At 39.5% G+C, this 26916-nt stretch overlaps 1 protein-coding gene across 1 annotated transcript; it reads right to left on the reverse strand.

The window, feature by feature from the left end:
* Nucleotides 1-978: 978 nt before the first annotated feature.
* On the reverse strand, nt 979-26179 carry LOC104597514 (uncharacterized). The gene is made up of 9 exons (XM_010259095.3): nt 25534-26179; nt 24679-24819; nt 21702-22082; nt 8373-8477; nt 5896-6036; nt 5036-5239; nt 4661-4753; nt 3958-4069; nt 979-1456 (listed from the first exon to the last, which is right to left on the reverse strand). Exons 1-9 carry the CDS (start codon nt 26038-26040, stop codon nt 1413-1415), a joined length of 1728 nt encoding a protein of 575 aa, XP_010257397.1. The 5' UTR covers nt 26041-26179; the 3' UTR covers nt 979-1412.
* Between the last annotated feature and the right edge of the window lie 737 nt (nt 26180-26916).

Here is a 26916-nt window from a genome sequence, read left to right on the forward strand (position 1 = left end):
TATCGTCACCAGTGAGCATCGAATCCTCCTCTTCCTTCTTCCCTCCTCTCCTTCCTTTCTTTCCTTTCTTTTTTTATTTCTCAGCCAACAACCAGTTTCTTCACCTTATTCATATAAAACTTTTATATGAAAAATATTTGCCCTAATAATGCAAACCATCCAAACTGTTCGACCTGGACGGTCAAACCACTGACCCAGAAACTGGTAGCTAGAACGGTTGTTTCCGGGATGATTTTTAAAACCTTACTTTGCTACATGATAATGTATGCATAGCCTGGACAGTTATTTTTCTATCTGCTAAAAGTATAGAATTTAGAATGATCCGGAAAAGATCAACTGGAACAGTCAGTCAAGAACTAGTAGACAATTGAGCACTGCAAATTCAGCATATACCCCGACTGGTGAATAGTGTGAATAAGTGAATTGACCACAGACCACATAGTCCATACCACCTCTCCGACTACCGTTGAGAAAGGGAAGTTCATACCAAGGTTTCGAAGAGAGCTCTGTTGACAGCCCATTTTCCGGAGTTTATAGTGTAGAATGACCAAAAGACTCTAACACGTACCCAGTTTTTGAATCGATGGATTAGTTGAGAACTTAGTCAAAAAATCTTCGAGTTTAACAGCTCGCGTCTACTGGCTGTTGTAACCATTGTCGCAGTTCTCGCGAAAGCCATATGAAAAGTAATAAAACAAACACGGACGAGACAACATCTCCAAACATCGAGCGATCTACTTTTCGGTTGGATCTTGCTAGAATTGCAACTCCGATATACAGATAAAACATTGCAATTAATCAAACATAAAAAAAAAAAAAAACAATTTATCATCTTGAATGAGTACGATTAAAATTGAAAAGTCGAAAGCTTAGCTCAGATACCTAGTAGGTGATTATATTATATTGACAGGTAAACATCATCTCATAACGGTAAAATAGCATGTCATTTCAAGAGGCGTTGTTTACTGGAATTCCTCGTTTGTGGTAATGATGATTAGCCTCTGATTGTAGGTATTTACTGAATCGTTATTAGGTGAAATTGGAGGCTGTTATATCTAGAGGCAGTTACTGCAATTAATACAAGGTTAACAGCAATCGACTCCCAAAGAAAACTCAAAGATTAAAGGATAAAAACGCTAAATCCATGAAACCATATACCTCGGTTTCACAAGGATTGAACCTTGGCTAATACAAATACAGAGAGATTGATCCCAGTCCCATATATCCCCCTGGTCTTGTTGTGTCAGTGTCAACACATAATCAGGTGCATCACTCGCATGTGGCTGATTCTTTGTTGCCTGCAGTCCTAATAAAAGCAGGGTCACGTGAACGGTCAATGACCAAGACAGGGAACCACACTACAATTTACAATTTCTTCAAGAGCTTGATTATGCCCTAAACACCTCACAACCTCAGTCACCTTGTAGGCAGTAAAGCTGACGGATATTTCCAGAAGCTGCCACATGAAGATAGGATTCAGTTAGTCCTCATTTTCTCTTTAAGTTTCATAAATGCAAGCAAGCACCAAAGTTACTCATGTTTCACTCACATCCAATTTAAATAATTGAAAGTGAAGAATCCAGCTGGACGCAATGCTTAACTTTTTTTTTACCCAGTAGAAACAACAAAAGTTCAAGTTACACAACTTATTCTTAGAAAAACTGATATAGATCATAAATTAAGCACATCTTAAGTCATATGGAAAACTCATCGAGGCATTCTTGTTTTTGTTTTTAAAAACAAAATCACACATATTGGCAAACACCCCTAAACTGTTACAAGTAAATAAGGTGAAAAAAATAAATAAATCAGTATCGAACTGTTGGTTTGATCTTAAGGAGCTTTACTGAAAGAAATTCAACCTAAAACAAGGAAAAAGAAAGTGATTCATGAAAAAATGAGATTACTTGCACTGCATATAAGTAGAAACTTGTACAAACTTTGGAGTTTACGAAGGAAAACTAACCGAGCCACAAGAATAAATGGAAAATGGAATAATGCATTGAGACAATCTTCAATTAAACCTACCAAGAGCACCTTGCAAAAACTAGCTTGCCAATTAAGTGAGGTGATCCTCCACAAGCGCCTTATCGCCTAGGCAGCACTCTAGAGGTAATCTACCTTGGCATTTCTTGATTGGCATACTAAGGTAGTAGACCTTAAGAGGTAGTCTCTATTTTTCCACATGTTAGTGGGTTATTTTTGTATCATTGGGGGTAGAAAAAAGGCATATGCACTCATTGGGTGATTTGATTTTTCACTTGATTGCTAGAATGCCTATGTTTTATTGTAGGGTTGCAAGAAAGTGTTGTGACCATGTGAACTCATCGAAACTAAATCAAGCATGCACTCATTCAGTGTTTCGGTTTTTCATTTAATTGGTAGCATGCTTGTGTTTCAAGGATCGCATGAAAGTGTTGAGGTCGTGTGAACCCATTGTTCAAACTCTATTTTTTTTATATGTTAGCAGGTTGTAGTGTGTCAGTTGGGGTAGCAATATCAAGATGCACTCACTGGATAATTTGACTTTTCATTTGATTAAATAGCATGCCTGTGTTTTGTTAGAGGGTCGTAAGTGTGGTGACCGTGTGAACTCATTGCTCCACAAGTTAAGCTATCTCTGTATTTCATGATTGTCGAAGTAAGGGAGTGGACCCTGAGGCAAACTTTTCAAGACATCTAGGCAAACTCCCTAGGTTCCATGGCAAGCAGCAATCATCTTTCACTATTAATTGTTTATAATCTTCATAAAAAATGTTTAAACTTTTGTTTTTGATAATTGAAAGATAATTTCATTAATCAAAGAAGATAAGCTGTTACAAGCATCCCTTGGAGAGGTGCAAGGTGCAACCTCTCCTAGATAGAAGTTACAAGCTTGCCAAAAATAGTTCTTCCCTTGATACCCCCTTGTTTGGCAAGAAAGTCAGCAAAAGCAACATATTCATGAAAAAAATACAAGATAAAAAAAGAAATTTCAAAAAATAGAGGGACTGAGCCTCTATTTTTGTCTTAGGAAAGGAAGAAAAGAAAAGAAAGGATGAAAGAGGAATGAGAACAAGAATGATCAATATGTGTTGACTGGACATAATTTTGAGTTCCTTCATGCTTAACAGTTCAGGTTTTGAAGTACATTTATCAAAAAAAACAGTTCAGGTTTTGAAGTCTTCAAGGGTTCAAGACACTATACATGTTGGTTAAACCCTAAAAATAAAAAAACAATAAAAAACTAATATTTTAACTCAAACTTATTTTTTGAGAAAAGTACAACTTTTATTGCAAAAAAGGGGAAGGACGTATAAAAGCTTTAGCAAGGCTGTCTAAAATTTTAGAGAACAATACTATCCTTTCCTAATATTTCCTTGAAAAAGATAAGAACTCTGTAACATTTTATGAAACTTTCCCATTCTTTTCCTAATGTTTCCCTGTATATTGTTCAATGCAGAAACTTAATACCATTTCCAAATTTCCACAGGATTGAAATGTAGAGACTACCTTAAAAACAGGAAACGGTGTTAAAGTGGTGTTCAAGTTTCAAAGAAAGCTCAAAATATTGAATTCTAATATCATTTCTGCAGAAACTGAAACACCAAATTCAAATCAATGAATTGTTGCTGTTACATCCATCAAGCAATTAAATTTTCCCACTTATGAGAGAACACAAATGCATTACAAAGCAATGATGCAGTTATAACCCATAAGATGCCTATCTAGTTAGACATAGAAAGCTGCAACAGGAATAAGATTCCTAAGCAATAATTCCTTTTGATAAGCAGGGGTGGAAATGCTCAGATTTTTCTTTTCTTTTTTTCAAGTGAAATGCTCAGATGTATTACTATTAAGACATATAAGCATATTATAAATTAAATTTCCAAATAGCATAAAAAATGCCTTTCCAGGATATTTACATTATTCAATAAGAGAACAAAATGAAGAAATAGAAGGGGACATGAGCATTACTATATAGCCAGTCTTTGAAGTATATGTGGAGAGCGTTTGATAGTTCCCGTTTTCGACTCTCTTCAAGCTGCAAGTCTCTCAAAGCTTGCTTTATTTCCCCTAAATTCTGGTGCTGGCAAAGAAACGGATATTCAATATTTTCAGTATTGGAGGCAGAATAATGGAATAAAAATTAACATCAAACTGACAGCCTTATCCAGGTGTGGCAGCCAAGGACTTCCATCTTGGTCACATGCCACAATACAATAAAAATCATGCAACCAAGATGTGTTATATGGTCACCTTTGACAAATTCAAATAATCTACAATTCTGCTGGTTTACTGGGCCAATCACAAGAATCCGGAATGACCCTTGGCGCATGCACCTAAGCATGTCTAAGGTCTGTGCGTAAGCAAAGAATATATTGTAATTGTAAATATGAAAAAAGGGGTAAATTATTGATTCCCCCACCTCACAAATTTGTCACTGTACAAACAGTGACAAGTGGGGGAATCTGGACACAATACAAGGGGAGGATATGTGTATCATAGGTGGGGGACTTGCAAAATAAAACCAAAAATAAAAATAAAAATTTTGTGAGGTGGAATGATAATTTTCACAAGAATAAAACATGCAAACCTTGTAAATAAAAATCACAAAGGCAGTCAATTAAACAAAAAAGTTACAGCAGTAGCAACAACAAGCATAGGTAAGGCCACATACATTTTTTTGCTGAGATGCCATGTAGGTCTCAGGCAATGAAAATGGGTTGTGTTTAGTGGACTCAGGTGATTCACCTCCAACCCAGTTGGGAATCTGCTCAACAAAACCAAAGCAGGTTATGCAACACAGCTTTCCACAATAAAGTGATTGACATTTTGATTTGGAAATTGAAAATGTGGCATATCATCATATCCAATAGACAGTTCAAGTAAGGTGAAGATCAACTAATAAACAATCGCGATGACGTTCAGCTACAGATTATTTTAAACATCCACGAGGAAAAGGTCAATGCGTATTTGCAACCAAACTTGCATATGCAGCACCTAGAACTAGAATACAGTCTAGTGCCTAGGTCCCAGAGAAATATGAAAATACCAAGAAATTTGTGAACTGATCAGGATCAAGACATGTTGCTGACTCTGCTTGAACATCAGAGACCCCTGCAGGATGAGATAACGAATCATGTGGATCAACCATACCCAGCACCATGGGTTCATTCCATCTGTTTATACTTGTATCAACACCAACTTGAGTCATGTGTTCCTTCAGTTGTGGATAAAAAGTATTATATGGTGCCACCTGACAAAAGAAACATTCAAAAATAGTGATTGTTCAGAATTCCAGGGTGGTAATTCACTGTTCAATGGCATTTATAGGTCAATTGCTCCACAACAGGATTAGTGACTTAAAACCAAGATTGGGATTCAGGTTGACATAAAGATAGCATATCAGCAACATCTTTCGGTGGTTGGGTTTAAACTGAGATGAGATGCACATGCACTTACCTAAACCCAGCTATTTTGACCACACCCATACAATTTCAGCAAACTATAACAAGATATTGTAAACAATGCAAACAGACAAAATCACAGAAAACCTTCAAAATCTTTAAACCCCAAAGAAAACAGATTAAGTGTTGATAAAAAAAGGTGCCATCTTAAAATGCAAAACAGAAAGGAATTTTAGAAGCATTCTTTTCTAAAAGTTAGCTAACCACTAATAAGGCCTAAAAAAACCAAGGGGTATGAACTACAAATTGATCATCAAAAAGAACTTGCACCAAATTACCACTAAATCAAATAAGAATATTTTTTAAGAGCATTGCTCAAAGAGAATGTAAAAGCAATGTTTGAACCAAATCTTGAAAGGTGGATAACTATATTGTGGAGGGCTATGTTAGTTATACAGGATAGCAAAGCCATGATGTACACAAAGCATGAGACAAACCTTCTTACCTGCAGCTTATGATTATCTCCAAGAATAAGTGGTTGCTGATTTACCCCAAGGAAGAACAAGCACTCACGACAATTGGCAATACAAATTCGTTTTGCTGCTGCAATCACTTGCACGCGCTCACAGTGCTCCACTCTTACAGCCTGTAAAATACAGGAAATTCAAATTATGGAACACTCAGATCAATTTTCTCCAGATTCCTCCATATGGAAATTTTGTAATTTTCAGGGTTTTTTTTTGTTTTTTCTTGAGCTTTTTGAGTTATTTTCTACTTTACTGGTGTATAGGAATAGATTCAATCATCTTAAATGGTCCAAATAGTTTGAAATTTAAGTAATAGGTATGTCAATTTTCAGATGATTACATTTTAAGATTGGAACTTGTTCATTGACTTGGACTTTGATATCCTTTAATAGATTGCTCAGTTTCCTATCCTACAAGACCAATATCTTATGAATCCAATGTTTTTAAAGGGGGTTACAAACATGGTTTCAGTATGTGGTAGAATTAGAGTATTTTCAGGTTTTTTTCGATCTTGGAGTTGCATTAATAGGATAAGTAGTTAGAATTTAAGAATGTATAGAAAGTACCTATGGGTTATATATGAACTTTTTTAGAGCGCAATTACAAGTTGTTGGTCGTAACTTTCAGTAGAAGATCAAGACTGTAATCAGTATTGAATCCTAATAGGTTTTAGGTTTACAAAACAGAAGAAAAGTGAGAGAAAGGAGAGAGAATAGAAGAGAAACAGGAGAACACAAGTGGTTGAAAGGAGGGACAGATTCTAACAGATCTGCCGCCGCCACTCTCTTATTATTTATAGGTTATGTTTAGTACATAATGGAAAAGACACATCTGCCCTTAGTACTTACATAATAAATAAAGTAAATAAAAGCTGAAATAAATAACAACTGAATTAACAAACTGACTCAAACTGACACTACTATAACTGAAACAAATAACTACACTGCTGTCCTACGAACACAGTGGGGACCACTGCAGTGGGGCCCACATCAGTGTTCTCTACACTTTCAAGTCTAAATTTGCATCTATAAAGGAAGATCCAAGCCATTCTAGTGACCCAATAAACTGAATTTTTATGATTGAATTTCTAAAAGAGAACTAATGGATTGAAAGGATGAAACTTGTGGTGGTGGCTAAGATTAGTGTTCTTGCAGTTTTCCTTTTTCTTTATCCTCTCATCTCCCTAGTGTTATCTAGTGTTAAAGGAATGCCCCTAGGCTCACAGCTGAGGTTTATCTTTGGGGTGCACCTGACCTAAACCCAGGTTCACTTTATTCAAGTTATTTCCTTGTGCCTCAGGCTCTAGAAACCCCTTACACTTCTTGCATTTAGAACGATGCCTCTCTAGGTAAGAGCTAAAACTTCTTGCTGATTTCTTTTATTTCTCTGCATACTATTTCTTATTTCCTGCATTATTTTCAGATTGTAAGTAAATTGCAATTATACATGACCCCCTTTTCTTCTTTCATTTATACCTATTTATAGGAAAGGAGAATACTAATTGTACATGTATAAGGGAGTCCTTTATTTTTTTTCTTTACAAACTACAGAAAAAGAAAAGCATTAGATTGGCACAATCTACTTTGTCATACAGCTATGGAACTGTAAGTAGGTCCTACATTTTTTTGTTTCTCTTGAATGTATGTGGTTCTTTAAAAAAATTGAGATGGGCTTACCAGGGGTTAGAGATTGAGGTGTCTTGTTTTAAGAAAGGGCAAAAGAATCAGAATAGATCACGGTATTCAGAAGTGAATAAATGGTAGTCTTCACATCTCAATGCATAATTTAAATGACTGTTAAAATCTTACAGTTTACAACAGGATTCACAATTTAAATCATGAATCATAAGGGTATCAATTTGAATCTTATGATTAAATCCCTTTTTCAAAAAATCCTCACAGTTATTGCGTGAATCATACAATTTGAATCAAATTGATTAGGACCAAATTTTGTACATTGCCATTTCTTTATTTCTTTTTCAATTTTTAGCAGCGGGCTTTTATTTTAAAACCCTAACTAGAATAAGGCATTGAAGTTTTCTATAGACTTTTTTTATCAGAAACGATAAAAATAATTCATTAAAATAGAAGGGAAAATAAAAATGGTACAAAAGGAAAGGTAAACTAAGTTTTCTATAGAATATTTAAAGAACATCTTCAGTTAATTTTCATCATATGTAGTTTAAAGGGTCGGTTAATTTCTCAAGTCAAACTTGATTATATCATCCTTACACTTTATACAGGTTGCAAATTTTGTATTTTAATTACTTATAAGGTGGTTGTGGATTGAAAATGTGATAAAAAAAAACCATTTATATATTTAAGCTTTAGCATACATGCTTTCATTTTTCAATAAATTTTTTAGAAAGCAGAAAATTAACAATAGGATTCATGCTTCAATTCAACTCAACTTTCTCTGACTTAAAATACAATTACAATATTCAAAACATTGATACCTTGCCAACAGCTCCAAGAACTATAGTTGCATCAGAACATCCATAAACAGTGGCATATCTTAAGGGTGCTAATATGTATATCACTGAGTCATGACAATTTAAAACCTGCAATAAAAAAAAAATTAGGCAAAAATAATATTAAGAGAAATATTAGCCTCATATGAAAACCATGGAACTTCTGGTCTGTATATGCATGCATAAAGCATATAACATAAATTACAAAACTCAAAAATAACTAACTGAAATTGAAATAGAGGCACTATCCATGTTTTATTAGTATAGCAGATGAAGGTCAGTCATATCCCTAAATGCCTATCATGGAATAAATTAAGCTCCATGTAGGGATTTGATTATGGAGATGCCTGTTCGTCAAATAAGCAAATATTTGTTGGAAACAAAAACAACAATATGAAGAGAACTCCTTAAGAAGGTAGAACATCCATTGCACCGTATTGCATTATGATCTAAACAGCATGATCGTATACATGAGATCCCCCTATACAATGAGTAGCCATACCATGGCAATGCTTTTAGCACTTAAAGACATATGGAAATATATGGAATCTGGCATCAAACAGACACCACAAAAGACCAGGTCCAAAGCTGTTATCATCATCATGCCCCAACCCAACTGAATATGTTCAGGGGTTTGCTGTAGCACCATAACTTCTTTCTCTCCCTTCTCCCCCCTTCTTTTGGTGGTCCTTCCCAAGGTTCAAAGTATCGATACATATCGACCCGTATCAACCAATACGTATCATGCCGATGGCTTCCCGATACGCCCCTCCAGGGGTTGTATCGGGTCAGCCACTGGTTCAGAGGGTAGCTGGACCTTAAACCGACCCCTCTGAACCGGTTTTGAAAAAAATAAGTAAAACCTAAAAAAACTACCGATACACCTCTACCGGCGTATCGGGCATATCGATATTTTGAACCTTGGTTCTTCCATTCCCCTTTTCTCTTTATTCTCTCTCCTTTTATCAGTTTTCCATTCCCCTTTTCTTTTCATTGCTTTTTTGTCACTAATCAAAAGAAAATAGTGAATATACATTGCTCCCTTAAGCAATTTGGACAGACAAAATTTGATATGACACTCAAACATATGATCAAGCAGATTGTATATGACAGTTACTTGAAAGAATCAAGAACACCAACACTGTTATCAATGTATAGTTACAGCTATATAAATATCACTCTAATCAAGTCAACTTTGGCCAATTTGCCTGTCTATTTTTTTTTTTTTTTTATCAATAACACTTTCATTAATTCATCAATAGAAGATTTACAAAAGGAAGACAAACACGCTTATCTTCCAAGAGCAACAAAGAACCTCAAGAAAAGGAAAAAAGGAGAAAAGAAAGAAAACACACTAAAGTTACAGCTTGGCCCAAAAAAGCGAATCCCTTTCTGCCCCTTGTTTAGCTAAACCGTCAACTAGGGAATTAGCCGATCTTTTAACCCAACGTATCTTAACTTCCATCTCCCGCACCAGCCACTTGAATTTCCTCCTCTCATTATTGTACTTCCATAAGCCATTGTGATCTTTAAGCAGCCACCCTATCACCACCTCTGAATCCCCTTCAATTAAGAGTTTCCTGATGTTCAACTCCTTAGCTTTTTGGACTCCTTCCATAACTGCAAAGATCTCAGCTCTAAGGGAGTCACCCACTCCAATTGGGCCTGAGAACATGGCAGAAATGACCCCATTTTCATCCCTAAAAACACCCCCAATCCCCGATTGTCCCGGATTTCCCCTGCTACACCCATCAACGTTTAGTTTTACGAATCCACTAGGTGGAGGGGTCCAAGCCACACTCATTACTGACTTAGTTTGTGTGCAACTTGCAATTTCACCCCACTTCCTCAACATGTCATCCACAATGTAATCTGTGAAAAGCTCCAAAGATTTCAGCCACTGTACCGCCCTAATATGAATGATAGCCCTCAGATCTGCTGCTCCTCTCTGAGCTTCTGAGAATATCCTGGAGTTTCTTTCTTCCCAAAGTGTCCAACATACTGCAGCCCTTAGTCCTCTCCACATTGTCCTTCCCCTTTTTATCCGCCACCTGAAAAAAGAAGGGGAAAAAAGGCCTTGCAAGTCTGATGGGGGGTTCCAACAACAACCAAATAGGGACAAAGCCCATTCCCAAATTGACCTCGCAAAATGGCAAGACACCAGTAGGTGAAAACCAGTCTCCCCATCCGCTTTACAAAGAACACACCACTGAGGTGACAAACAAGTATTGGGTCTCTTCTTTTGGAGTAAATCACCAGTGTTGATTCTTTCCAGATAGGCTTCCCAACAAAAACTACCAACCCTAGGAGGTATTGCTCTGCACCAAACCTCATCAACAGGAAAAGGAGGGGAGGTAGGACTGGTGGACTGACTTAAGACTTTGAAGAAAGAAGCACAAGTAAAAATGCCATTGGAAGAAGGTGTCCAAATTCTAGAGTCCGCTCTAGTGGGGTCTAAGACAACGTTATCAAGAATTGCAATAAAGCTCAAAATAATGTCAAAGTCTGAGTCCCTCAAATCCCTTCTTAGACCCAAGTTCCACCCAATCCCAGAAATGGAAGAGGACGGGGTGGTAAAAGACGAGATTGGCTCATTTTTCAAATCAGAAAGAGCAAATAAAGAAGGAAACTAATCCTTTAGAGGGGCACTCCCCACCCAGGTTTGTTCGCAAAATTTTATGGAGTTACCGGAATTCAAATCATACCTGATATTAGGGGAGAAAACTGGTAGTAGGTCATGAATGCTTTCCAAGGAGAATTGCTTGTGGTCCTAGCTCTGATTCCAGCGTCCCATCCATTATGCTCCAGCCCATGAATACTTGCCACTATTCTAGCCCAAAGCTTCTCCTTCTCCAATGGGAATCTCCACAACCACTTTCCCAACAGTCATATTCCTTCTCCTAATATTCCCAAGCCCCAAGCCACCACATGTCTTACTCCTACAAACCATCTCCCAGCTCACTCTATGATCCCTCTTTTCCTCTCCCGGTTCCCACAGGAAATCTCTCATTAACTTCTCCAATCTATTAGCAACCTTCACTAAGATTTTAAACACCGACAGGAAAAAGATAGGTAAATTAGCAAGCGTGACCTTAATAAGAGTAATTCTCCCACCAAGAGAGAGGTAGTTCTTTTTCCATGACACCTGTCTTTTTTCGAACCTTTCCACCATCGGGTTCCAAAAGCTCTCTCTCATGGGATTATCCCCTAAAGGCAACCCTAAGTAGTTCAAAGGCCAACCCGAGACTTCACACCCCAATACTTCAGCACTCTCCCTGATCTCTCCCTCCTCCAAATTCACCCCCACAACACAACTTTTCCCAAGGTTAACTTTCAAGTTGGATATTTGCTCAAACAGTTGTATCACCAACTTCAAATTCCTAATAAAGCTTACATTACCGCCTTCACAAAACAGAATCGTGTCGTCAGCAAACTGCAAGTGAGTAAGAGGGGTTTCCGCCCTCCCAACGCTCCAGCCTCTAATGAGCCCCCTAGAATCTGCTCTGTGAATCAATTTCCCCAAAACCTCCGCATTAGAATGAACAAGAAAGGAGAAAGGGGGTCTCCTTGTCTTATACCCCTACTGGCTGGAAAGAAGTCTACCACTGTCCCGTTCACTAGCACTGAGTAATGACAATTCCAGACACAACCCATGGTCCACTTACACCATCTAGCCCCGAACCCAAATTTAGTCAAAACTTTCCTCAAAAATTCCCAGTCCACCAAGTCATAAGCCTTTTCCAAGTCCAACTTACAAACCACTCCCTTCTTCTTATCCCTCTTAAAGTTCTCCACACTCTCATTAGCAATTAAAATTTGATCAGTGATTTGTCTTCCATTCACAAAAGCTCCTTGGTAGTGTGCAATGATATCTGGCAAAACCTTCTTCAGCCTCAAAGACAACACTTTTGCAATGATCTTATACAAGCTATTAACCAAGCTAATTGGCCTAAAATCCTTCGGGTGGGAAGCATCTTTCTTTTTTGGAATTAAGGCTATAAATGTGGAATTCACACCCGGGTTGACAATTCCTCTCCTGTAAAACTCCTCAAATACCTGCAAAAGATCATCTTTCAAAATGTCCCAACAGTCCTGATAAAAACCCATTGTGAACCCATCCGGCCCTAGGGCTTTTGTTCTATCCATAGAAAATACAGCCTCCTTGATCTCTTCTAAACTAAAGCTTCTCTCCAACCTTTCTCCTGTTCTCCACCCCTACATCTGGCTAGTCCAAACCTTCTACCCACACCCTTCTACACACAGGCCTTCTTAGGATAGATTTGAAGTTCTCCACACAAGCCCCGGCAATCTCCTCTTGATGCACTAGCTCAACTCCATCTACTACCAATTTGGAGATCAGGTTCTTCCTTCTCCTGCCTTCTGCTAGAGAGTGGAAAAACCTAGTGTTTTTGTCCCCCTCTTGCACCCATTTACACCGAGATTTTTGCCTCCAGCTAATTTCCTCCTTGTGCAGGCAATCCTCTAACTGTCTTCTTAAATCTCTCCTGAGCTCAATGTCTTCCTCTCCAAGTTCTCCCCTTTCTTCTTTAGAGTCAAGGCTTTCAATCTTATCCAGCAGATCTCCCTTTCTTTTTTCTATCCTCCCAAACTCCACCAAATTCCACTCCTTGATTTTTGCTTTCAAAAATTGAAGTTTCTTATGGAATTTCATCCCCTCCCATTCCACCAATGGGTTACACTCAAACCACCACTCCCTCACTTTGTTGTTAAACCCTGGGTGGAGTAACCACATACTTTCAAATCTAAAGGGGGTAGGACCTCCACGCCTTCTTTCCTCCTTACATAACACTATGGGCCAATGATCGGAGGTCACCCTTGGAAGAGCTCTAGAAGCCAAGGTTCCCCAATGGACTTCCCAATCCAGAGAGAACAGGAATCTATCCAATTTAGAGCAAATGGGTCTAGATTGGAGATTTGACCAAGTAAATGTCTTATGTGCTAGGGGGATCTCTTTAAGCTCAAAGTCATCCACAAAGCTGTTAAACTTCCTCATGCTTTTTGTCACTCTCTGGTTAACCTTATTGGATTCCTCCGAGAATCTAATCACATTGAAGTCCCCACCCATGCACCAGGGCCCATCCCACAACCCTCTAACATCCGCCAATTCCTCCCACAACTCCTTTCTCTTTCTGTAGTCATTCGGTCCGTAAACATTTGTGAGAACCCACGTAAAATCACCCTCAAGCTGCTTAAACTTCACGGAAACCGAGAACTTTCCGATCAACTCCTCCAGGCCTTCAACCACATCCCTCTTCCACATTGTTACAATCCCCCCGAATGCACCCCAAGAGGGAGCAGCCACCCAACTGACCCCCTTGGCTTTCCAAACACTCCGTGCCCAATTGCTATTAAACTCCATTCTCTTAGACTCTTGCAACAGCACAATGTCTGGGTCAAACCGTTTTATTACCTCTTTTATTGTCGCTCTCTTCCTTGCACTCCCAATTCCCCTCACATTCCAACTGAGGATCTTCATTCCACTTCTTATTTAAACCCCTTGCCACCTTCCACTACTTTCCCCCTTTCCTCCTATCTCCTTTTACCCCGAGATTGTTGTCTCCTACATCTCTCTTCAATCTCTCTACTTCACTCAATCTCCTCTTCTTTGTTCTAATCTCCTTCTTCCTCTTCTGTAATCTTTCTTTCAACACATTCAAATCTTCCAACCTACAACCCAATTTCTCTATAAATTCAGCTAGCAAGTCTTCTCTCACCGAGTCCTCCACCCCTACCCTTCCTACAGAAACCCCTCCATCTCTGCCCATCAGCCCGTTCTTCCTCTCCCCTGGTCCCACCTTTGTTCTTTCCTCTCCATCCAACCTCCCTCTCCTATTACTTCCCTCCTTCCCTGTTCCTTTCCCTCCATCTCTACCCTCAAACCTTTCCCTCCTCTCCACTAGCCCCTCCCCTCTTCCTTCCTCCCCTTCCCTCCTCCAAATCAATTTTTCTTCCACTTCCTTAAACACTTTTTCAATGATTTCCCACACTTTTTCACTCCTAAACCTTCCTTCCCTCACCTTCCCATTTTCCTTCATCCCCTTCTCCCCCTCCTCGGAGAACCCGCCTTCTAGCACGGCTGCATATTCATGGGCTATAGGACATGGAACAGAAACGGAATCTAGAACCAAAGACACAGGAGACACATTAGTAGCACAAACCGAATTCACTGGGTTACTTGGGATTGGTGGACAGGCTAGAAAAGGATTGCTCCCGGCCTCCTTCTCAAGTTCCAGAGGTTGGTAAACATCTGTCTCCTTTAGTTGGTTGGGAAGTATTTCTGTCCTTTGGCCAACCTGGTGATCTTTCCCCTCTACCCCTGGTTCACCCCTAGATGGTGTGTTCCTGCTCAACTTCCTGTTCTCCCGGTTTACCCCTTCTGATAATCCTTGCACACTCTATAATCTTGGAAATGAGTTGATCCGATTGCAACCTACGCCCTGAAATAAGCTAGCAATATTCCACCCATCCACGTCACCACTAGCACAACTACTTTCGTTGTTTACACTGCCCACACTAGTACCATCAGCAGAAAGGTCCTCCGCTTCTTCATCTCCTTCACTGCACTACGCCCATCCTTCATCCTTCACTTCCCTCTCTTCAGTTCTGTCCCTATCGAATCTTGGATTCGGACTTTCTGCGGAGCGTCGCAGTTAGCTATGCTCCTCCAAACATCGCCGAGAAACCCACTGCAACACCAGTTTCTTCTCCAGCTTCCGCCGCTGCGCACAAGCCCCCCCCCCTTTCTCACGACTTGGGACGATGATAGTCCATTAGCACTGTCTATCAGCGCCCCAAGAGAAGCCCCTTTGCCCCGACCCACATGACGACTTAAGTTATCACGTGGGTCCTTCAACCGGATCCCCCTTTCGGTGTTACGCCCACCCGACCCGCCCGCGTGACCTTTTAAGTTGTCACGCGGGCCCTTCCAATTCTGTCCCGGCTCAACCTTCACCCCGCCCGACCCACCCGCCACCTTCAACGGCTCAGACAAACCTTTTCGGCTCCCCAACCCACCCTGCCCTTTCGCCACGTCAGCAAAGGAAGAGAATCCCGCCATTAAGTTGCTTAATTCAAACCTATTTAAAAAATTTTCCTTAATAGGATTTCTTATCATTTGGTTTTCCCCAACCAGCTCAGTAACCCCAAAAAAACCTTGCGTCTGCTCCACCTTTTTGACTCCCAACAAACGCCCTCCACGTGTCCACCACCCCGCCAGCTCATCATCTTCTACCTTAGGAACACCTCCCCACCACGACCATTCAACTTCAGAGGCCACCCACACCTTGTATCAGGCATCATCTGAGCATATTTCAATGACCCTCAGCAAGTTCTCGTGCCTTACACCAGCAACCTGTAACTCCACGGCACCCAGAAATCGTTTATCAGCTTTCATCAAGATGCCTCCCAGACAATGCACGATGTGTTCAAGAACAGATTTCTGCCAGAGGTGAAATGGAAGGCCTACAAGCTTCAGCCGAACACAACCATCTTGGACTTTGACTTCATTGCAAAATGGACTCCAATTCTGAACCTGTATCAGAACTCCATCCACCACTACTGCTTTAAAACTTAGCTCCTGGTCGCCTACATCAAGCACAACTTTCGTCTCTACAAAAGGGAACAACAAAGCTTCACTCCCAGATCCTAACTCCCCTGCCACTGTACACAGAACCCTTCTCCAGTCTATTACTCCTCTATCGGCCACTAAAACCCTTCTTTTCTTCCACTCATCCTTCCCTGCTCCTACCAATAATCTTCGAGGACTAGACGCGCAAGGAACCACCACTTCAGTCGGAGTGCCTTGCACTTCTACGCTCCCAGAGGAACTAAACGAAACTGCCCCTTCCTAAACTTTTTTACCCTGGTCTTTGGAAACTTGACCAGTTCTCTTCACCCCCTCTGCTCTCTTCACTTCCAAGGCTACAAGAAAAGACTGTAGCACCTTCACAAAATCCATCCACCCTTTCCGTAGCCTCCCTTCTGGCACACACAGTAGTTGCTTTCCACTTGTTCCAAAAAACTCCACCACAGAGATAAACCAACCCTTTCTGTTTCTTTTCAATTCTGTTACATATTTCTTACCTGGTACAGCCAAAGAGTTTGTCCATCCAATCACCTTACCAGAGTTGATAGCCCCATCTATGAAACCTTTCAACCAGACTAAGACCTCCTTTGACACCAACACAGTCGCCCTGTTATTCTCTCTGATTTTCAAAACATCCTCACCTTTGATCCTTTCCTCTTCGAACTTGAAATTCTTGGCTTCGACCGACACCTCAAACCTCCACCTTCCTACTACTCTGAACCTGCCCTCGTCCATTCCATCTTCCTCAGCCCTCGACCCTCAAGAGACTGCTATTGTTCCAACTGAGAATCCTGAACTTCCTCCCCTTCCCCCTGTCTTACTTCTCCCCCCAATTCACTCAATCTCGTCCAACCTCTCCTCTCTCACCAACCCTCTCTTTGCTTCACCCTCTCCCCCTCACCCTCTCACCATCTCAGACAATGGCAACAGATGAAAATGAAACCCCTGTCTACTTTTTGTCGGTGCTCAAAATGCCAATTAGGGTTTGTAGATGTCTTGAGAAGTTAATGAGAGATTTTTTTGTGGGAACCTGGAAAGGAAAGGAGGGACCATAAGGTGAGGTGGGAAATTGTAAGTAGGAGCAGGACATTTGGTGGCTTAGGTATTGGGAACATTCAAGAGAGGAATTTAGCTTTTTTTTTTTTGATGAATAATAATAAGTTTATTGATTCAGAAGCAACTTTAGAGTGAGTTCATACATCATCCCAACGAAAGGCACGAGCTGCAGCCCCTCCTTGAGTCTTACAAGTAAACTAGGAAAGAAAAACAATAATCACAACTGAGCCCAAAATAATTCTTCCCTATTTACCCCTTGCTTAGCTAACACATCTGACAAAGTATTTGCTGATCTCCCCACCCACTGTACAGTGACCAACATATTCCTTGTCAACCAACTAAATTTCTTCATTTCATTCTTGTATCGCCACATAGCCTCTTCAGAATTTTTTAACCAACCCACCACCACTTTGGAATCCCCCTCGATTATTAGGTGTTGTACCCCCAGCTGGTTTGCAAATTGCACCCCTTGTACAGCAGCTAAGAGTTCTGCCCTGATGGAGTTCCCAATTCCCAAGGGACCTGAGTAGAGCAACAAAATCTCTCCCTTCTCATTTCTCAAAGCACCCCCCACTCCAGATAATCCTGGATTACCCATGCTGCTTCCATCAAAGTTCAACTTTATTGAGCCTTCGGGTGGAGGAGACCAGCTTGTAATTGATTTGTCCTTTAAAGATGAGCACCTTGCTACTGCTGACCAATTTCTCCAAAGATCATTAAAGGATAATTGATGGAAGATTTCCAAGGTCTTCAGCCAATGTATTGCCCTGTTTAACACACAATCTTTCAAATCTTGGCTGTTCCTTTCCTTGTCTTGAAAAATTCTGAGATTCCTTTCTTCCCAAAGAGTCCAAGTCAAAGCAGCACGAGCACATCTCCACATAATTCTCCCTATTTTTGTAGGCCAATAAAAGGTAGAATGGTTGAAGAGCATGTGAACTTCTGCTGGTAGACTCCAACTACCCCCAAACAACGAAAGTAGCCAAGCCCAAAGGTCTGCAGAAAAAGGACAAGATACTAGTAGATGGTAACAATCCTCACCGTGAGCTCTACAGAGGATACACCAATTAGGAGAAATACAGAGAAAATGTCTTCTCTTTTGTAGGTTGTCTAAAGTGTTTACTTTCCCATGGAATACTTCCCAACAAAAAGCCATAATTTTTGGGGGGACTGGCCTGCACCAAATTTCTTTAGACGGAAAGGGTTGGTGAGAAGAAAGTTGAGAGATGGACTTGAAGAAAGAAGCACAAGAGAAGGTTCCAATGGGTCTAGGAGTCCAAACTCTCTAATCTGGCTTGGAGGGATCCAAACAAACCTGATTAAGACAACCAAGCAAAATAGAAAGAGACTCAATTTCAGCATCCCTAAGTCCTCTACGAAACCCAAAATCCCAAGTAGGATCTAAGGGTGTTCCCAAAGGTGAAACAAATTTTGAGACCACCTCTTTTTTGTACAAAGAAATAGAAAAAAGCGAAGGGAACAAGTCCTTTAACGGTGAGTCTCCTACCCAAATATCCTCCCAAAAAAGAACAGAGTTGCCAGAACAAACTTCATACCTGATAAAATTGAGGAATTGAGGAAGGGTGTTGTGAATAGCCTTCCACGGTGCTGCTAGGTTAGCTTGCCTCAATACACTAGCATCCCATCCATTCTCTGACCTCCCATGAATGCTTCCCACCACCTCATGCCACAATCTCTCTTTCCAAAGGCCATCTCCACAACCATTTCCCTAACAGAGCTTGATTCTTTCTAATTATCCTCCCAATTCCCAAGCCCCCCTCTTCTTTACTTCTGCACACAATTTCCCAATTAACCAAGTGATCCTTCTTTTCTTGTCCCGGCTCAGGAATTTAGCTTTATTAGGGAAATGGCTATCGAGATTGCCATTGGATAGGGATAAACTATGGGCAAAGGTGATATTAAGCATTCATGGGCTGGCGGTTGAGGGTCGGGATGTGGGAGTATCATTTCATGCGACCAATGCAGCACCTTGGAAGTCCATTCAAGCCATCATTCTTGCCTTTTTATCAGGTATACTCTGTGTTCTGGCTATGGAGATTGTCGTTGGATAGGGATAAACTATGGGCAAAGGTGATATTAAGCATTCATGGGCTGGCAGCTGAGGGCCAGGATGCAGGAGTATCATCTCATGCGACCAATGCGGCGCCTTGGAAGTCCATTCAAGCCATCATTCTTGCCTTTTAATCCGGTATACTCTGTGTTCTGGAAACCTGGCTAAGTTTTGGGAACATGTCTGGGTGGGGAATTCACCTTTAAGAGAACAATTTCCTTTTTTGTCTTCTTCGAGCTTAGATCTAGAGGTAGAATGGGATTTGGGGTTTAGACGGGGCCTTAGAGATTCTGAGTTGGACAATGTCTTGGCTTTGCTTCAAATTCTTCAAAAAGTTTTATTGGATCCTTCTAAATTAGACTCTCGAATTTGGACCCTCTCCCCTTCTAGATACTTCTCTTGTGCCTCTTTTTCCAAAGCCTTAATTCAACCTTCCAATAGCCTTGGGCAACCTTTTCCTGTTAAGGAAGTTTGGGGTAAACCAGTCCCACCACGGGTTGGGGCTCTTTGCTAGGAAATGTTCTCAGAAAGAATTAACACTTGCGATCTTCTTCAAAGAAAAAGGCCTTTTTTCAGTGCTTATCCCCTAGCTGGCGCATTCTCTGCAAGGCCAATGGTGAGTCCTGTCATCACTTACTAATCTTCTACCCCTTTGTTTCTTCTATTTGGGATTAGTTTTTTTCTCTGTTTGGTCGCAAGTGGACCCCCCCCCCCCCACACACACACACACACCAAACGTGCAAAGCCTCTTTGACTCTTCCGCTAGTAGCTGGAAAAAAAGAGGGGAAGGATTCTGTGGTTATGCACAAGAGCTGCAGTTTGTTGAACAGTCTAGGATGAAAGAAACCAAAGAATTTTTGTAGAGGAGAGAAATAGAAGGGTAATTATTGAGGTGATTATTGCTAGGGTTGTCCATTGGATAAAATCAATGGACATATTTGATGATATTACTATAGCGGTTCTGTTGAATAGTTAGAAGTGGCAGATTTGGCCCCAAGTAGAAATCTCTCTCTTCCTTCTCCACCATGTCCAGGTTACATATTAAGTTGAATTTTGATGCCAGCAGTTAGGTAACCCTGGGCCTTCAGGGATTGGTGGAGTTTTCAGGACAAAGGAAGGAGTAGTTATTGCTATGTATTCATGCTCGATTAGAATTGGGGACTCACTCTGGGCTGAGGTTATGGCAGTGGTGGAGGGCGTAAAAAGGGCTAAGGAATTAAGTATTAACAGTTTGATCATCGAAGGAGACTCAAAAGTGGTGATAACAGGTTAGTTAGGGAAGGAGGATAAGGGTAATATGACCTTATCTTAATGAACAAAGACTCTTCAAGTGGCTGACTCAGGGTATGGAAGACTGCAGTGGGTTAACAGGAGTCCTAAACTGCTAATTCATTTGCAGATACATTAGCCAAACAAGGGGTGGGAAGAGATCAGTTTTTTTGGGCTGTACTGTAATATTCTTTTTATTTTCTGAGGGGAGTTAAGAGAGGTTTTTTTTTTAATGAGTAGAGTTAAGTGAGTTTATCTCCCCCAGCCCTTGCACTTTCTCTTAATTTCTAATGAAATGATTCTGTTATTGATCAAAAAATAGAGCTTTTAGTGTTTAAATCATTAAGAGATGACACACCATTATTTCATTCAGACAGCATCATAGAAGCCAGAACCAGTTCCAACAGATTCCAAAAATATACAAGCAGTATCAAACAAGGGATAAGATAATGGAATCCAACTAGCAGCCTCTTATATGCAGATGCTTCGTTGCACCCATTGCTATGTCTTGAAGATTGGGGCATACGCTAGGGCAATCCTGTATGTGTTTCCATGGTCTCTTTAGTTGGTTTGTCATGGGTTATGTGGCATCTCTTTACAAGCTTATGAGTTACTGGAAATGTGATAATTTTGAAAGAAGATCACCATTCTATGTAAACTCAGAGTCCTTTCTCTATTATCAAGTTAAGTAATGGCAAAGACGCCACTATGGTGATAGTACCTACTTTTGCCATGACATTTAACTGGCCATGCTGAAGCACGGTGCCATCTCAAGAAATACATACTTAAACCTAATGCTAAAAGATCCATTGGAAAATGGCTTGTTTTACACCATTATGTTTATAACACAAAGGTCAAAGGTTCAGGGTCCTGCATAAGCCATTGAAAATAAAGTGCATATACAGTGGATGCTCAATGTATCAAATTAAGAAATGTAAAACCTAAAAATTGAAACCACAAATCCCAAATATGAATTGAAATTAACAAACATCATTGACATTCCAGAAAAAAAACATGTTTTTGCAAACTAAAGACCAAATCTTTACAATGAGACACAAACAAAAACCATCTATACAGTGAGTGGCTGTAGAGACATAAACCATCTATACAATGAGACACACACACACACACACACTCTTGAATATAGAATATCACTAATACTGAAAAGCGGAACTGAGATATTAATACTCCTTTGTTATTGACAGCCAAGAAACCATCTAGCCAAACTAACATCTACTCCAATGAAAATAAACTTCTGAAAGAAATATGAAAAGGAAAATAAAATAAATACAGTAAACATGTGATCTCTTACCTTTACAGAAGAACCCTTCAGATCAGACGCTTGCTTTATGATTGAAGTTTTTGAAACTCCCTCTACAAAACTCAGATTCCTGGTACAGGTAGAACTCTTGAAGGAACTGGCGCAGGCATCAGCCATAGCAACATCCTGATCAGAGCTATTGGGTAGCCCATTTTCTTTCATAGAAACTCTCTCTGAGCTATGCTCTAAAGCAGTAGCTATATTTTGTAGAATCCAATCATGAACTTGTGCTGCTGGCACAGGGACAGCAGGCATGTCTGGATCAGAATTTGCAAAAAAAGGTGTGGCCTGGCTCAGTGGAATTCCTTCAGACCCCTTTTCACCAAACTGAATGAGGAACCCAAGATGTTCAAACCTTTCTAAGGTCAATACCTACATAAAGAGTTCATTATCAATTTAGGAGCAAGCTCATGAAGATATTAAGATGCACCTCTCAATAACAAACAAGACAACAGATAAATAGACTTAAAAACAAAATAGTTGTTTTCTCCCATTTAAGCACCCATTTGTACCAACTCAAGGTCAGATCCTTGGTCAACAAGATGATCTCACCACCTTCAGCTTCCAGGCAATGTGGCCTCTTGTTAAAGCCCTTGTCAGCCTAGCGTTAATGAGGAAAGACACATACTTCAGCCACTGTCCCCCAAAGAATTTGATAATATGCTGCAAGACTTGAATGGAAAAATTAGTCTATCAACAAGCTGGTGTCTGATTCTTCAATCTATGATGCCCAGATAGCTGTACAAGGATGCCATATTGTCTCTTATACTCAAATTTTAAGTGTGAATTTTGTAGGCCATGCCTTTCCTCGCTGTGTCGTTGCTATGTTTGGGTAACAATGTAACAGTCCTCAATCTTTCCTCCAAGGACAAGAGAGCTTTGGATGTTCATACCTCTAGAGAACAATGACCCAAGGTGAGTACCATGTCCAAGTTATCCACATGAAAGAGCAAATCTTGGAAGGAATCTTGGGAGCCCATATCCATTTCCCAGGAATGATAGAGCACATTCCTGTTTGATGATCTTATGTTGCATAAATTTATTATACATATTACATATTAGCCACACTGTCCCCATTTGTATGCCAACCTTACTTTTAAAAGCTTCTGAAAAAGACTGGTTACTTCGACTTTTTCTTCATCTCAATGTACTTGTTACCATACTTGTCAAGATAAGTAATGCAAAGGTAGTGAAATAAGGATATTAAATGGACTAAATACAATAGAAAAGAAAAGAAGCAGAAATTATTTCAGCGGGACTTGGTAAAGATACCTAAGCTGAGCACTTTCAGAGAGTATAAATTATGTTTGAACCTCCCATTACTAAGCATGTATGCAGAGGAAACCTACAACTGTAACCCCCTAAAAGAACTAGAATTTTTAATGTATAAAGGGTTATACTTTTGTTGGAAAACTTAGAACTCATTTCCAAACTTGACCAAGGATTCTAAACCTTATTCAGTCTCTCCATTCAATGTTTCTATCCATGAAATGTTCTGAAAATACTAAGCATATCATAAGCCATACAGAAAGTTGAATTGAATAAAATCATGAATTTGCAAATCATAGTCATTCCTATTTTTGTCAAAAATTTTAAAATATATACTAAAAAAACCCCCCAATACATAGAAAAATTGATTCAACTTCATTCTCAATGCATATAACCTTTATAACTAGTAACCAACAAAACAAAATATGCTAGTTTTACCCAAGGTTCAAAGTATTGACACAGGCCGATACGCCGTATCGGTGCTTTTTTATGTTTTATTTTTTTTTTTCAAAACCCGTTCAGATGGGTCGGTTTAAGTCCCGGCTACCCTCTGAAACATGGTCTGACCCGATACAACCCCTGGAGGGGCGTATCGGGAAGCCATCGGCACGATACGTGTCGATACTTTGAACCTTGGTTTTACCCTATATGCATAAGATGATATCTTTGACTTCGAAGTCACTTAACCCACACATAATGTCTTAACCAACATATGATGGAAAATAAAGTCCAAAAGGTCTTTAAATGAGTTTTACATAACCAAAAGAATCCTTAATCCATGAAGGGTTTAAATTTAAAATAAAAGCCCCTTGAAAAAACTACAAAAAAAAAGTAAACTGGATTCCACTCAAACTTTTTTTTTATCAATAACTGTGAAATGTATTCATTAAAATTAAGAAGAATTACAAAGCAAGGGGGCTAAACAATCTTATCCACTCAAACTAATTTCAATCATGAGAATTAGATAAATTGTAATATTAATAAATTGAGTAGAAGGGTTGAACAATAATTGTAAGTTTGTTTAGTAAAGGATTCAATCACAAAATTCAAATTCGAGCTCTTTAGATTCACAAATTGTGAATATGGTAAATCATAACATTCTGACAACCATGTCTACAATAAATTTAATGCATGCTGCTTTAAAAAATAAATAAATAAACTTGATGCATGCCTTGTTAACACCTAAATTGATTTTCATGGTTTCAGAAGGTTGAGGGAGATTCATTTATAGATGCACTCAATGGATAAAGGCCCATGCAGACACATGGACCTTGTAAGGTACACCAAAACAAGGTTCACTAATGATCTCCTAGAGTTCATATCAATATACTAGCTTGTCCTGTATACCCTCTAGTCCTACACAGCGTTCTATTTGTGTTATTTTCCCCCTTTCTTTGCTTGGAAACTATGTTGTTGACCGGAAAAAAAAAAAAAAAAAAAAAAAAAAAAAATTGATAAGTAAGAATATGACAAAATATTGTCCCAAAAACAATTTGGTAATGATCTAAAATATTTGCAATGCTATGATATGGATAGACACTGTATAAAAAAATCCTTTAATAGTCTAATATGGATAGACTATTTGCAATGATCTAAATTTTTTTTTGCAATGCAATGCAATGCTATGCTATGATATGATATGGATAGACACTGTATAAAAAAAGAGAGAGAAAAAAAAGTAAATAGTCATTTCACCAACCAGAGATTCCTCTTCATCGCCTTCCACAGACTCTGCCAGCAGTGCAAGAATGTTTGCCATGTGTTTCTGTAAATAGGATAACTGATGGGCCTCTTCATCAGCTTGTGATGGCATAAACCGACGGCTGTTGCTACGAACAAGCTGTAATTAATGGAAAACCAAGTTTATGGAAAGCTTGAGACAATAAGCATGAGGTGACCCAATATTAACACATAAACATAAATTGAGCATTGCAAAAACTCATGGTAAGCTTGAAAAATGAGAATTTAATGACCTAAATCTAAGCCATAAACATGAAATGAGCTCATTCAGAGGCTTAATACACACCCAGTTCCAAATAAGACCATATGGACAAAGTAACAATCTAGTGAACACGTTAAGCATCATAAGATATAAACGATACGTAGGATAACTAAACGCGTTCAGGAAAAACAGCCTAACAGGAGGAGAAGAAAAAAGTCATTTGAAGTTGTTGATGCGAATATTACTAAATAGAGTAATAGACCCTAAGCACAAATTCCTCCAAGCTTCTAAAATATATCTTCTGATTTCGTGCCATAATCATCAAACAATCTTTAAATGTAGCACAAACCCGCGATTGCTAAAACCGTTTATACAGCATCCAAGAAGGGAAAAATCAGAAAACGCATATTAAGAATGCGTCTCCACCAGTGAGGAAAGACACTAGAAAAAAAAAAAAAGGAACTGAATTATCGTTCTGGGAATGTTAACAACAAAAATTCTTAGAATCTATTGAAATACAAACTCGCAATCCATAAAAATCAAATCGCACGATCCTTAAAAAACCAACCCTTTAGCCACAGTTCAACAAAAGGAAAACCAAATTAGCTGTACCTGTAAAGGGGATAGAGCCGATAGGTATCCATCGAAAGCAGAAGTCGAAGGCCAGACATCGGCAACAGCAACTGAGTCCTTATGCGTCCTAGGGAGAAGCCTCTTGTAGGATTGGATATAAAGAAACAAAATCAGATAATTAACATCGGCCCCAACCGAATCGAGCTCCTGAGGGCTCGCAGAGACGAGAGGATCAGAGTCCGAGTGGAGGACGGCTGCGAGGGTGTCGAGGACAAGACGAGCGTTCTCGATCGAGATCTGAAGGACTTCGGAAATGCCATCAGCGTCGACTCGAAGGGGAGACGAGGGGGGCGAAGAAGCGGAGGCTCGTTGGATGAGCTTCTCTTTGAGGGGACCTAGGGTTGCTGTTCCATCAGAGAAGATGAGCTTCGATATGGGGAGGAGTCCGTACTCGAATGGCTCTCTTCTTGCTCGAAGAAAGACTGGTTCTTTTGACGAAGACGACGACGACGACGACGAGGTGGATGGCTCGATTTCGTCGTTCATTTCTCGGAATTTCAGCGAGGAAATGTAGGAGAGAGAAAGAAAAAGTGGGATGGAGTCAGGAGTGGAAGAAGAGAGTGGGAAATGGAAGCGAATGACAGTAATGGTAGTACTAATGTGAGGGTGAGTGATCTCAGGGTCAGGGGAGTGATGTGGAAATTTTTGTTAGTTATGTTAGAAATCATGATTATTAGAGCCATCTTATCTTAATGGTTAGCAACATTTGCCACGTGGGTATTCGGGACCAACTTCACACCGGAGTAGTTTCTCCATGTCAGCCCCAGCGCCATGTATGCATTTTGCTCCCTCCCTCAACCCTCAAAATCCCTCGGGTTATCTGAATAGTTTTTGAGGAATAATACTTCATTTTATAACATTTATCATATGTTTTTCAAGAGACTTTTTTCTTACATTTGTTTTGTTATAAAACAAGGCTTTTACCTTTTTTTTTGTCTACCTAGCAACTTCGGGTGCTTAATTGGCACCAAATAATAATATAAAATATGTTGGAAATTAAACAGAATTACTTTATTGGATTCTTAGTCAAGTCAATATGCTCTATATCTGAAGCAAACCAAACACCATCATAAAATGATACAATTTTCCTGAATGTGTCATATGTAGACCAAAAAGAAAGGTAAAGAATAAGGAAAATGATCAATTCCAAGAGTGCAAATACAAATGTGTAGACTGCATTTTAGTCCATGTAAATGCAAAGTTGGTTCATGTTTGTATTGATGAATTTATCTTCTTCTTCCAAATGATTTTTAGTTGTGATGGGTATAAATACAAATCTCAAGGCTAGAATATATCCTCTTAATGTCGATTAATTTTTAGCTTTCTCTTATTTTGAATGTAAGGAATGTATTTGTTGTCATT

This window comes from Nelumbo nucifera, chromosome 7 (genome assembly GCF_055504915.1).
Source record: "Nelumbo nucifera cultivar China Antique chromosome 7, China Antique-T2T, whole genome shotgun sequence".
NCBI lineage: Eukaryota > Viridiplantae > Streptophyta > Magnoliopsida > Proteales > Nelumbonaceae > Nelumbo > Nelumbo nucifera.

Excerpts from the sequence above, each read along its gene's own strand:
- LOC104597514 (XM_010259095.3), bottom strand. The coding sequence starts at position 26,040 with ATGAACGACGAAATCGAGCCATCCACCTCGTCGTCGTCGTCGTCGTCT. Across the intron at positions 8,478-21,701 it reads TGAAGGGTTCTTCTGTAAAG|GTTTTAAATTGTCATGACTC; the intron begins GTAAGAGATCAC and ends TTTTTATTGCAG. Across the intron at positions 1,457-3,957 it reads CTTCAAAGACTGGCTATATA|CTTCTGGAAATATCCGTCAG; the intron begins GTAATGCTCATG and ends TTCATGTGGCAG.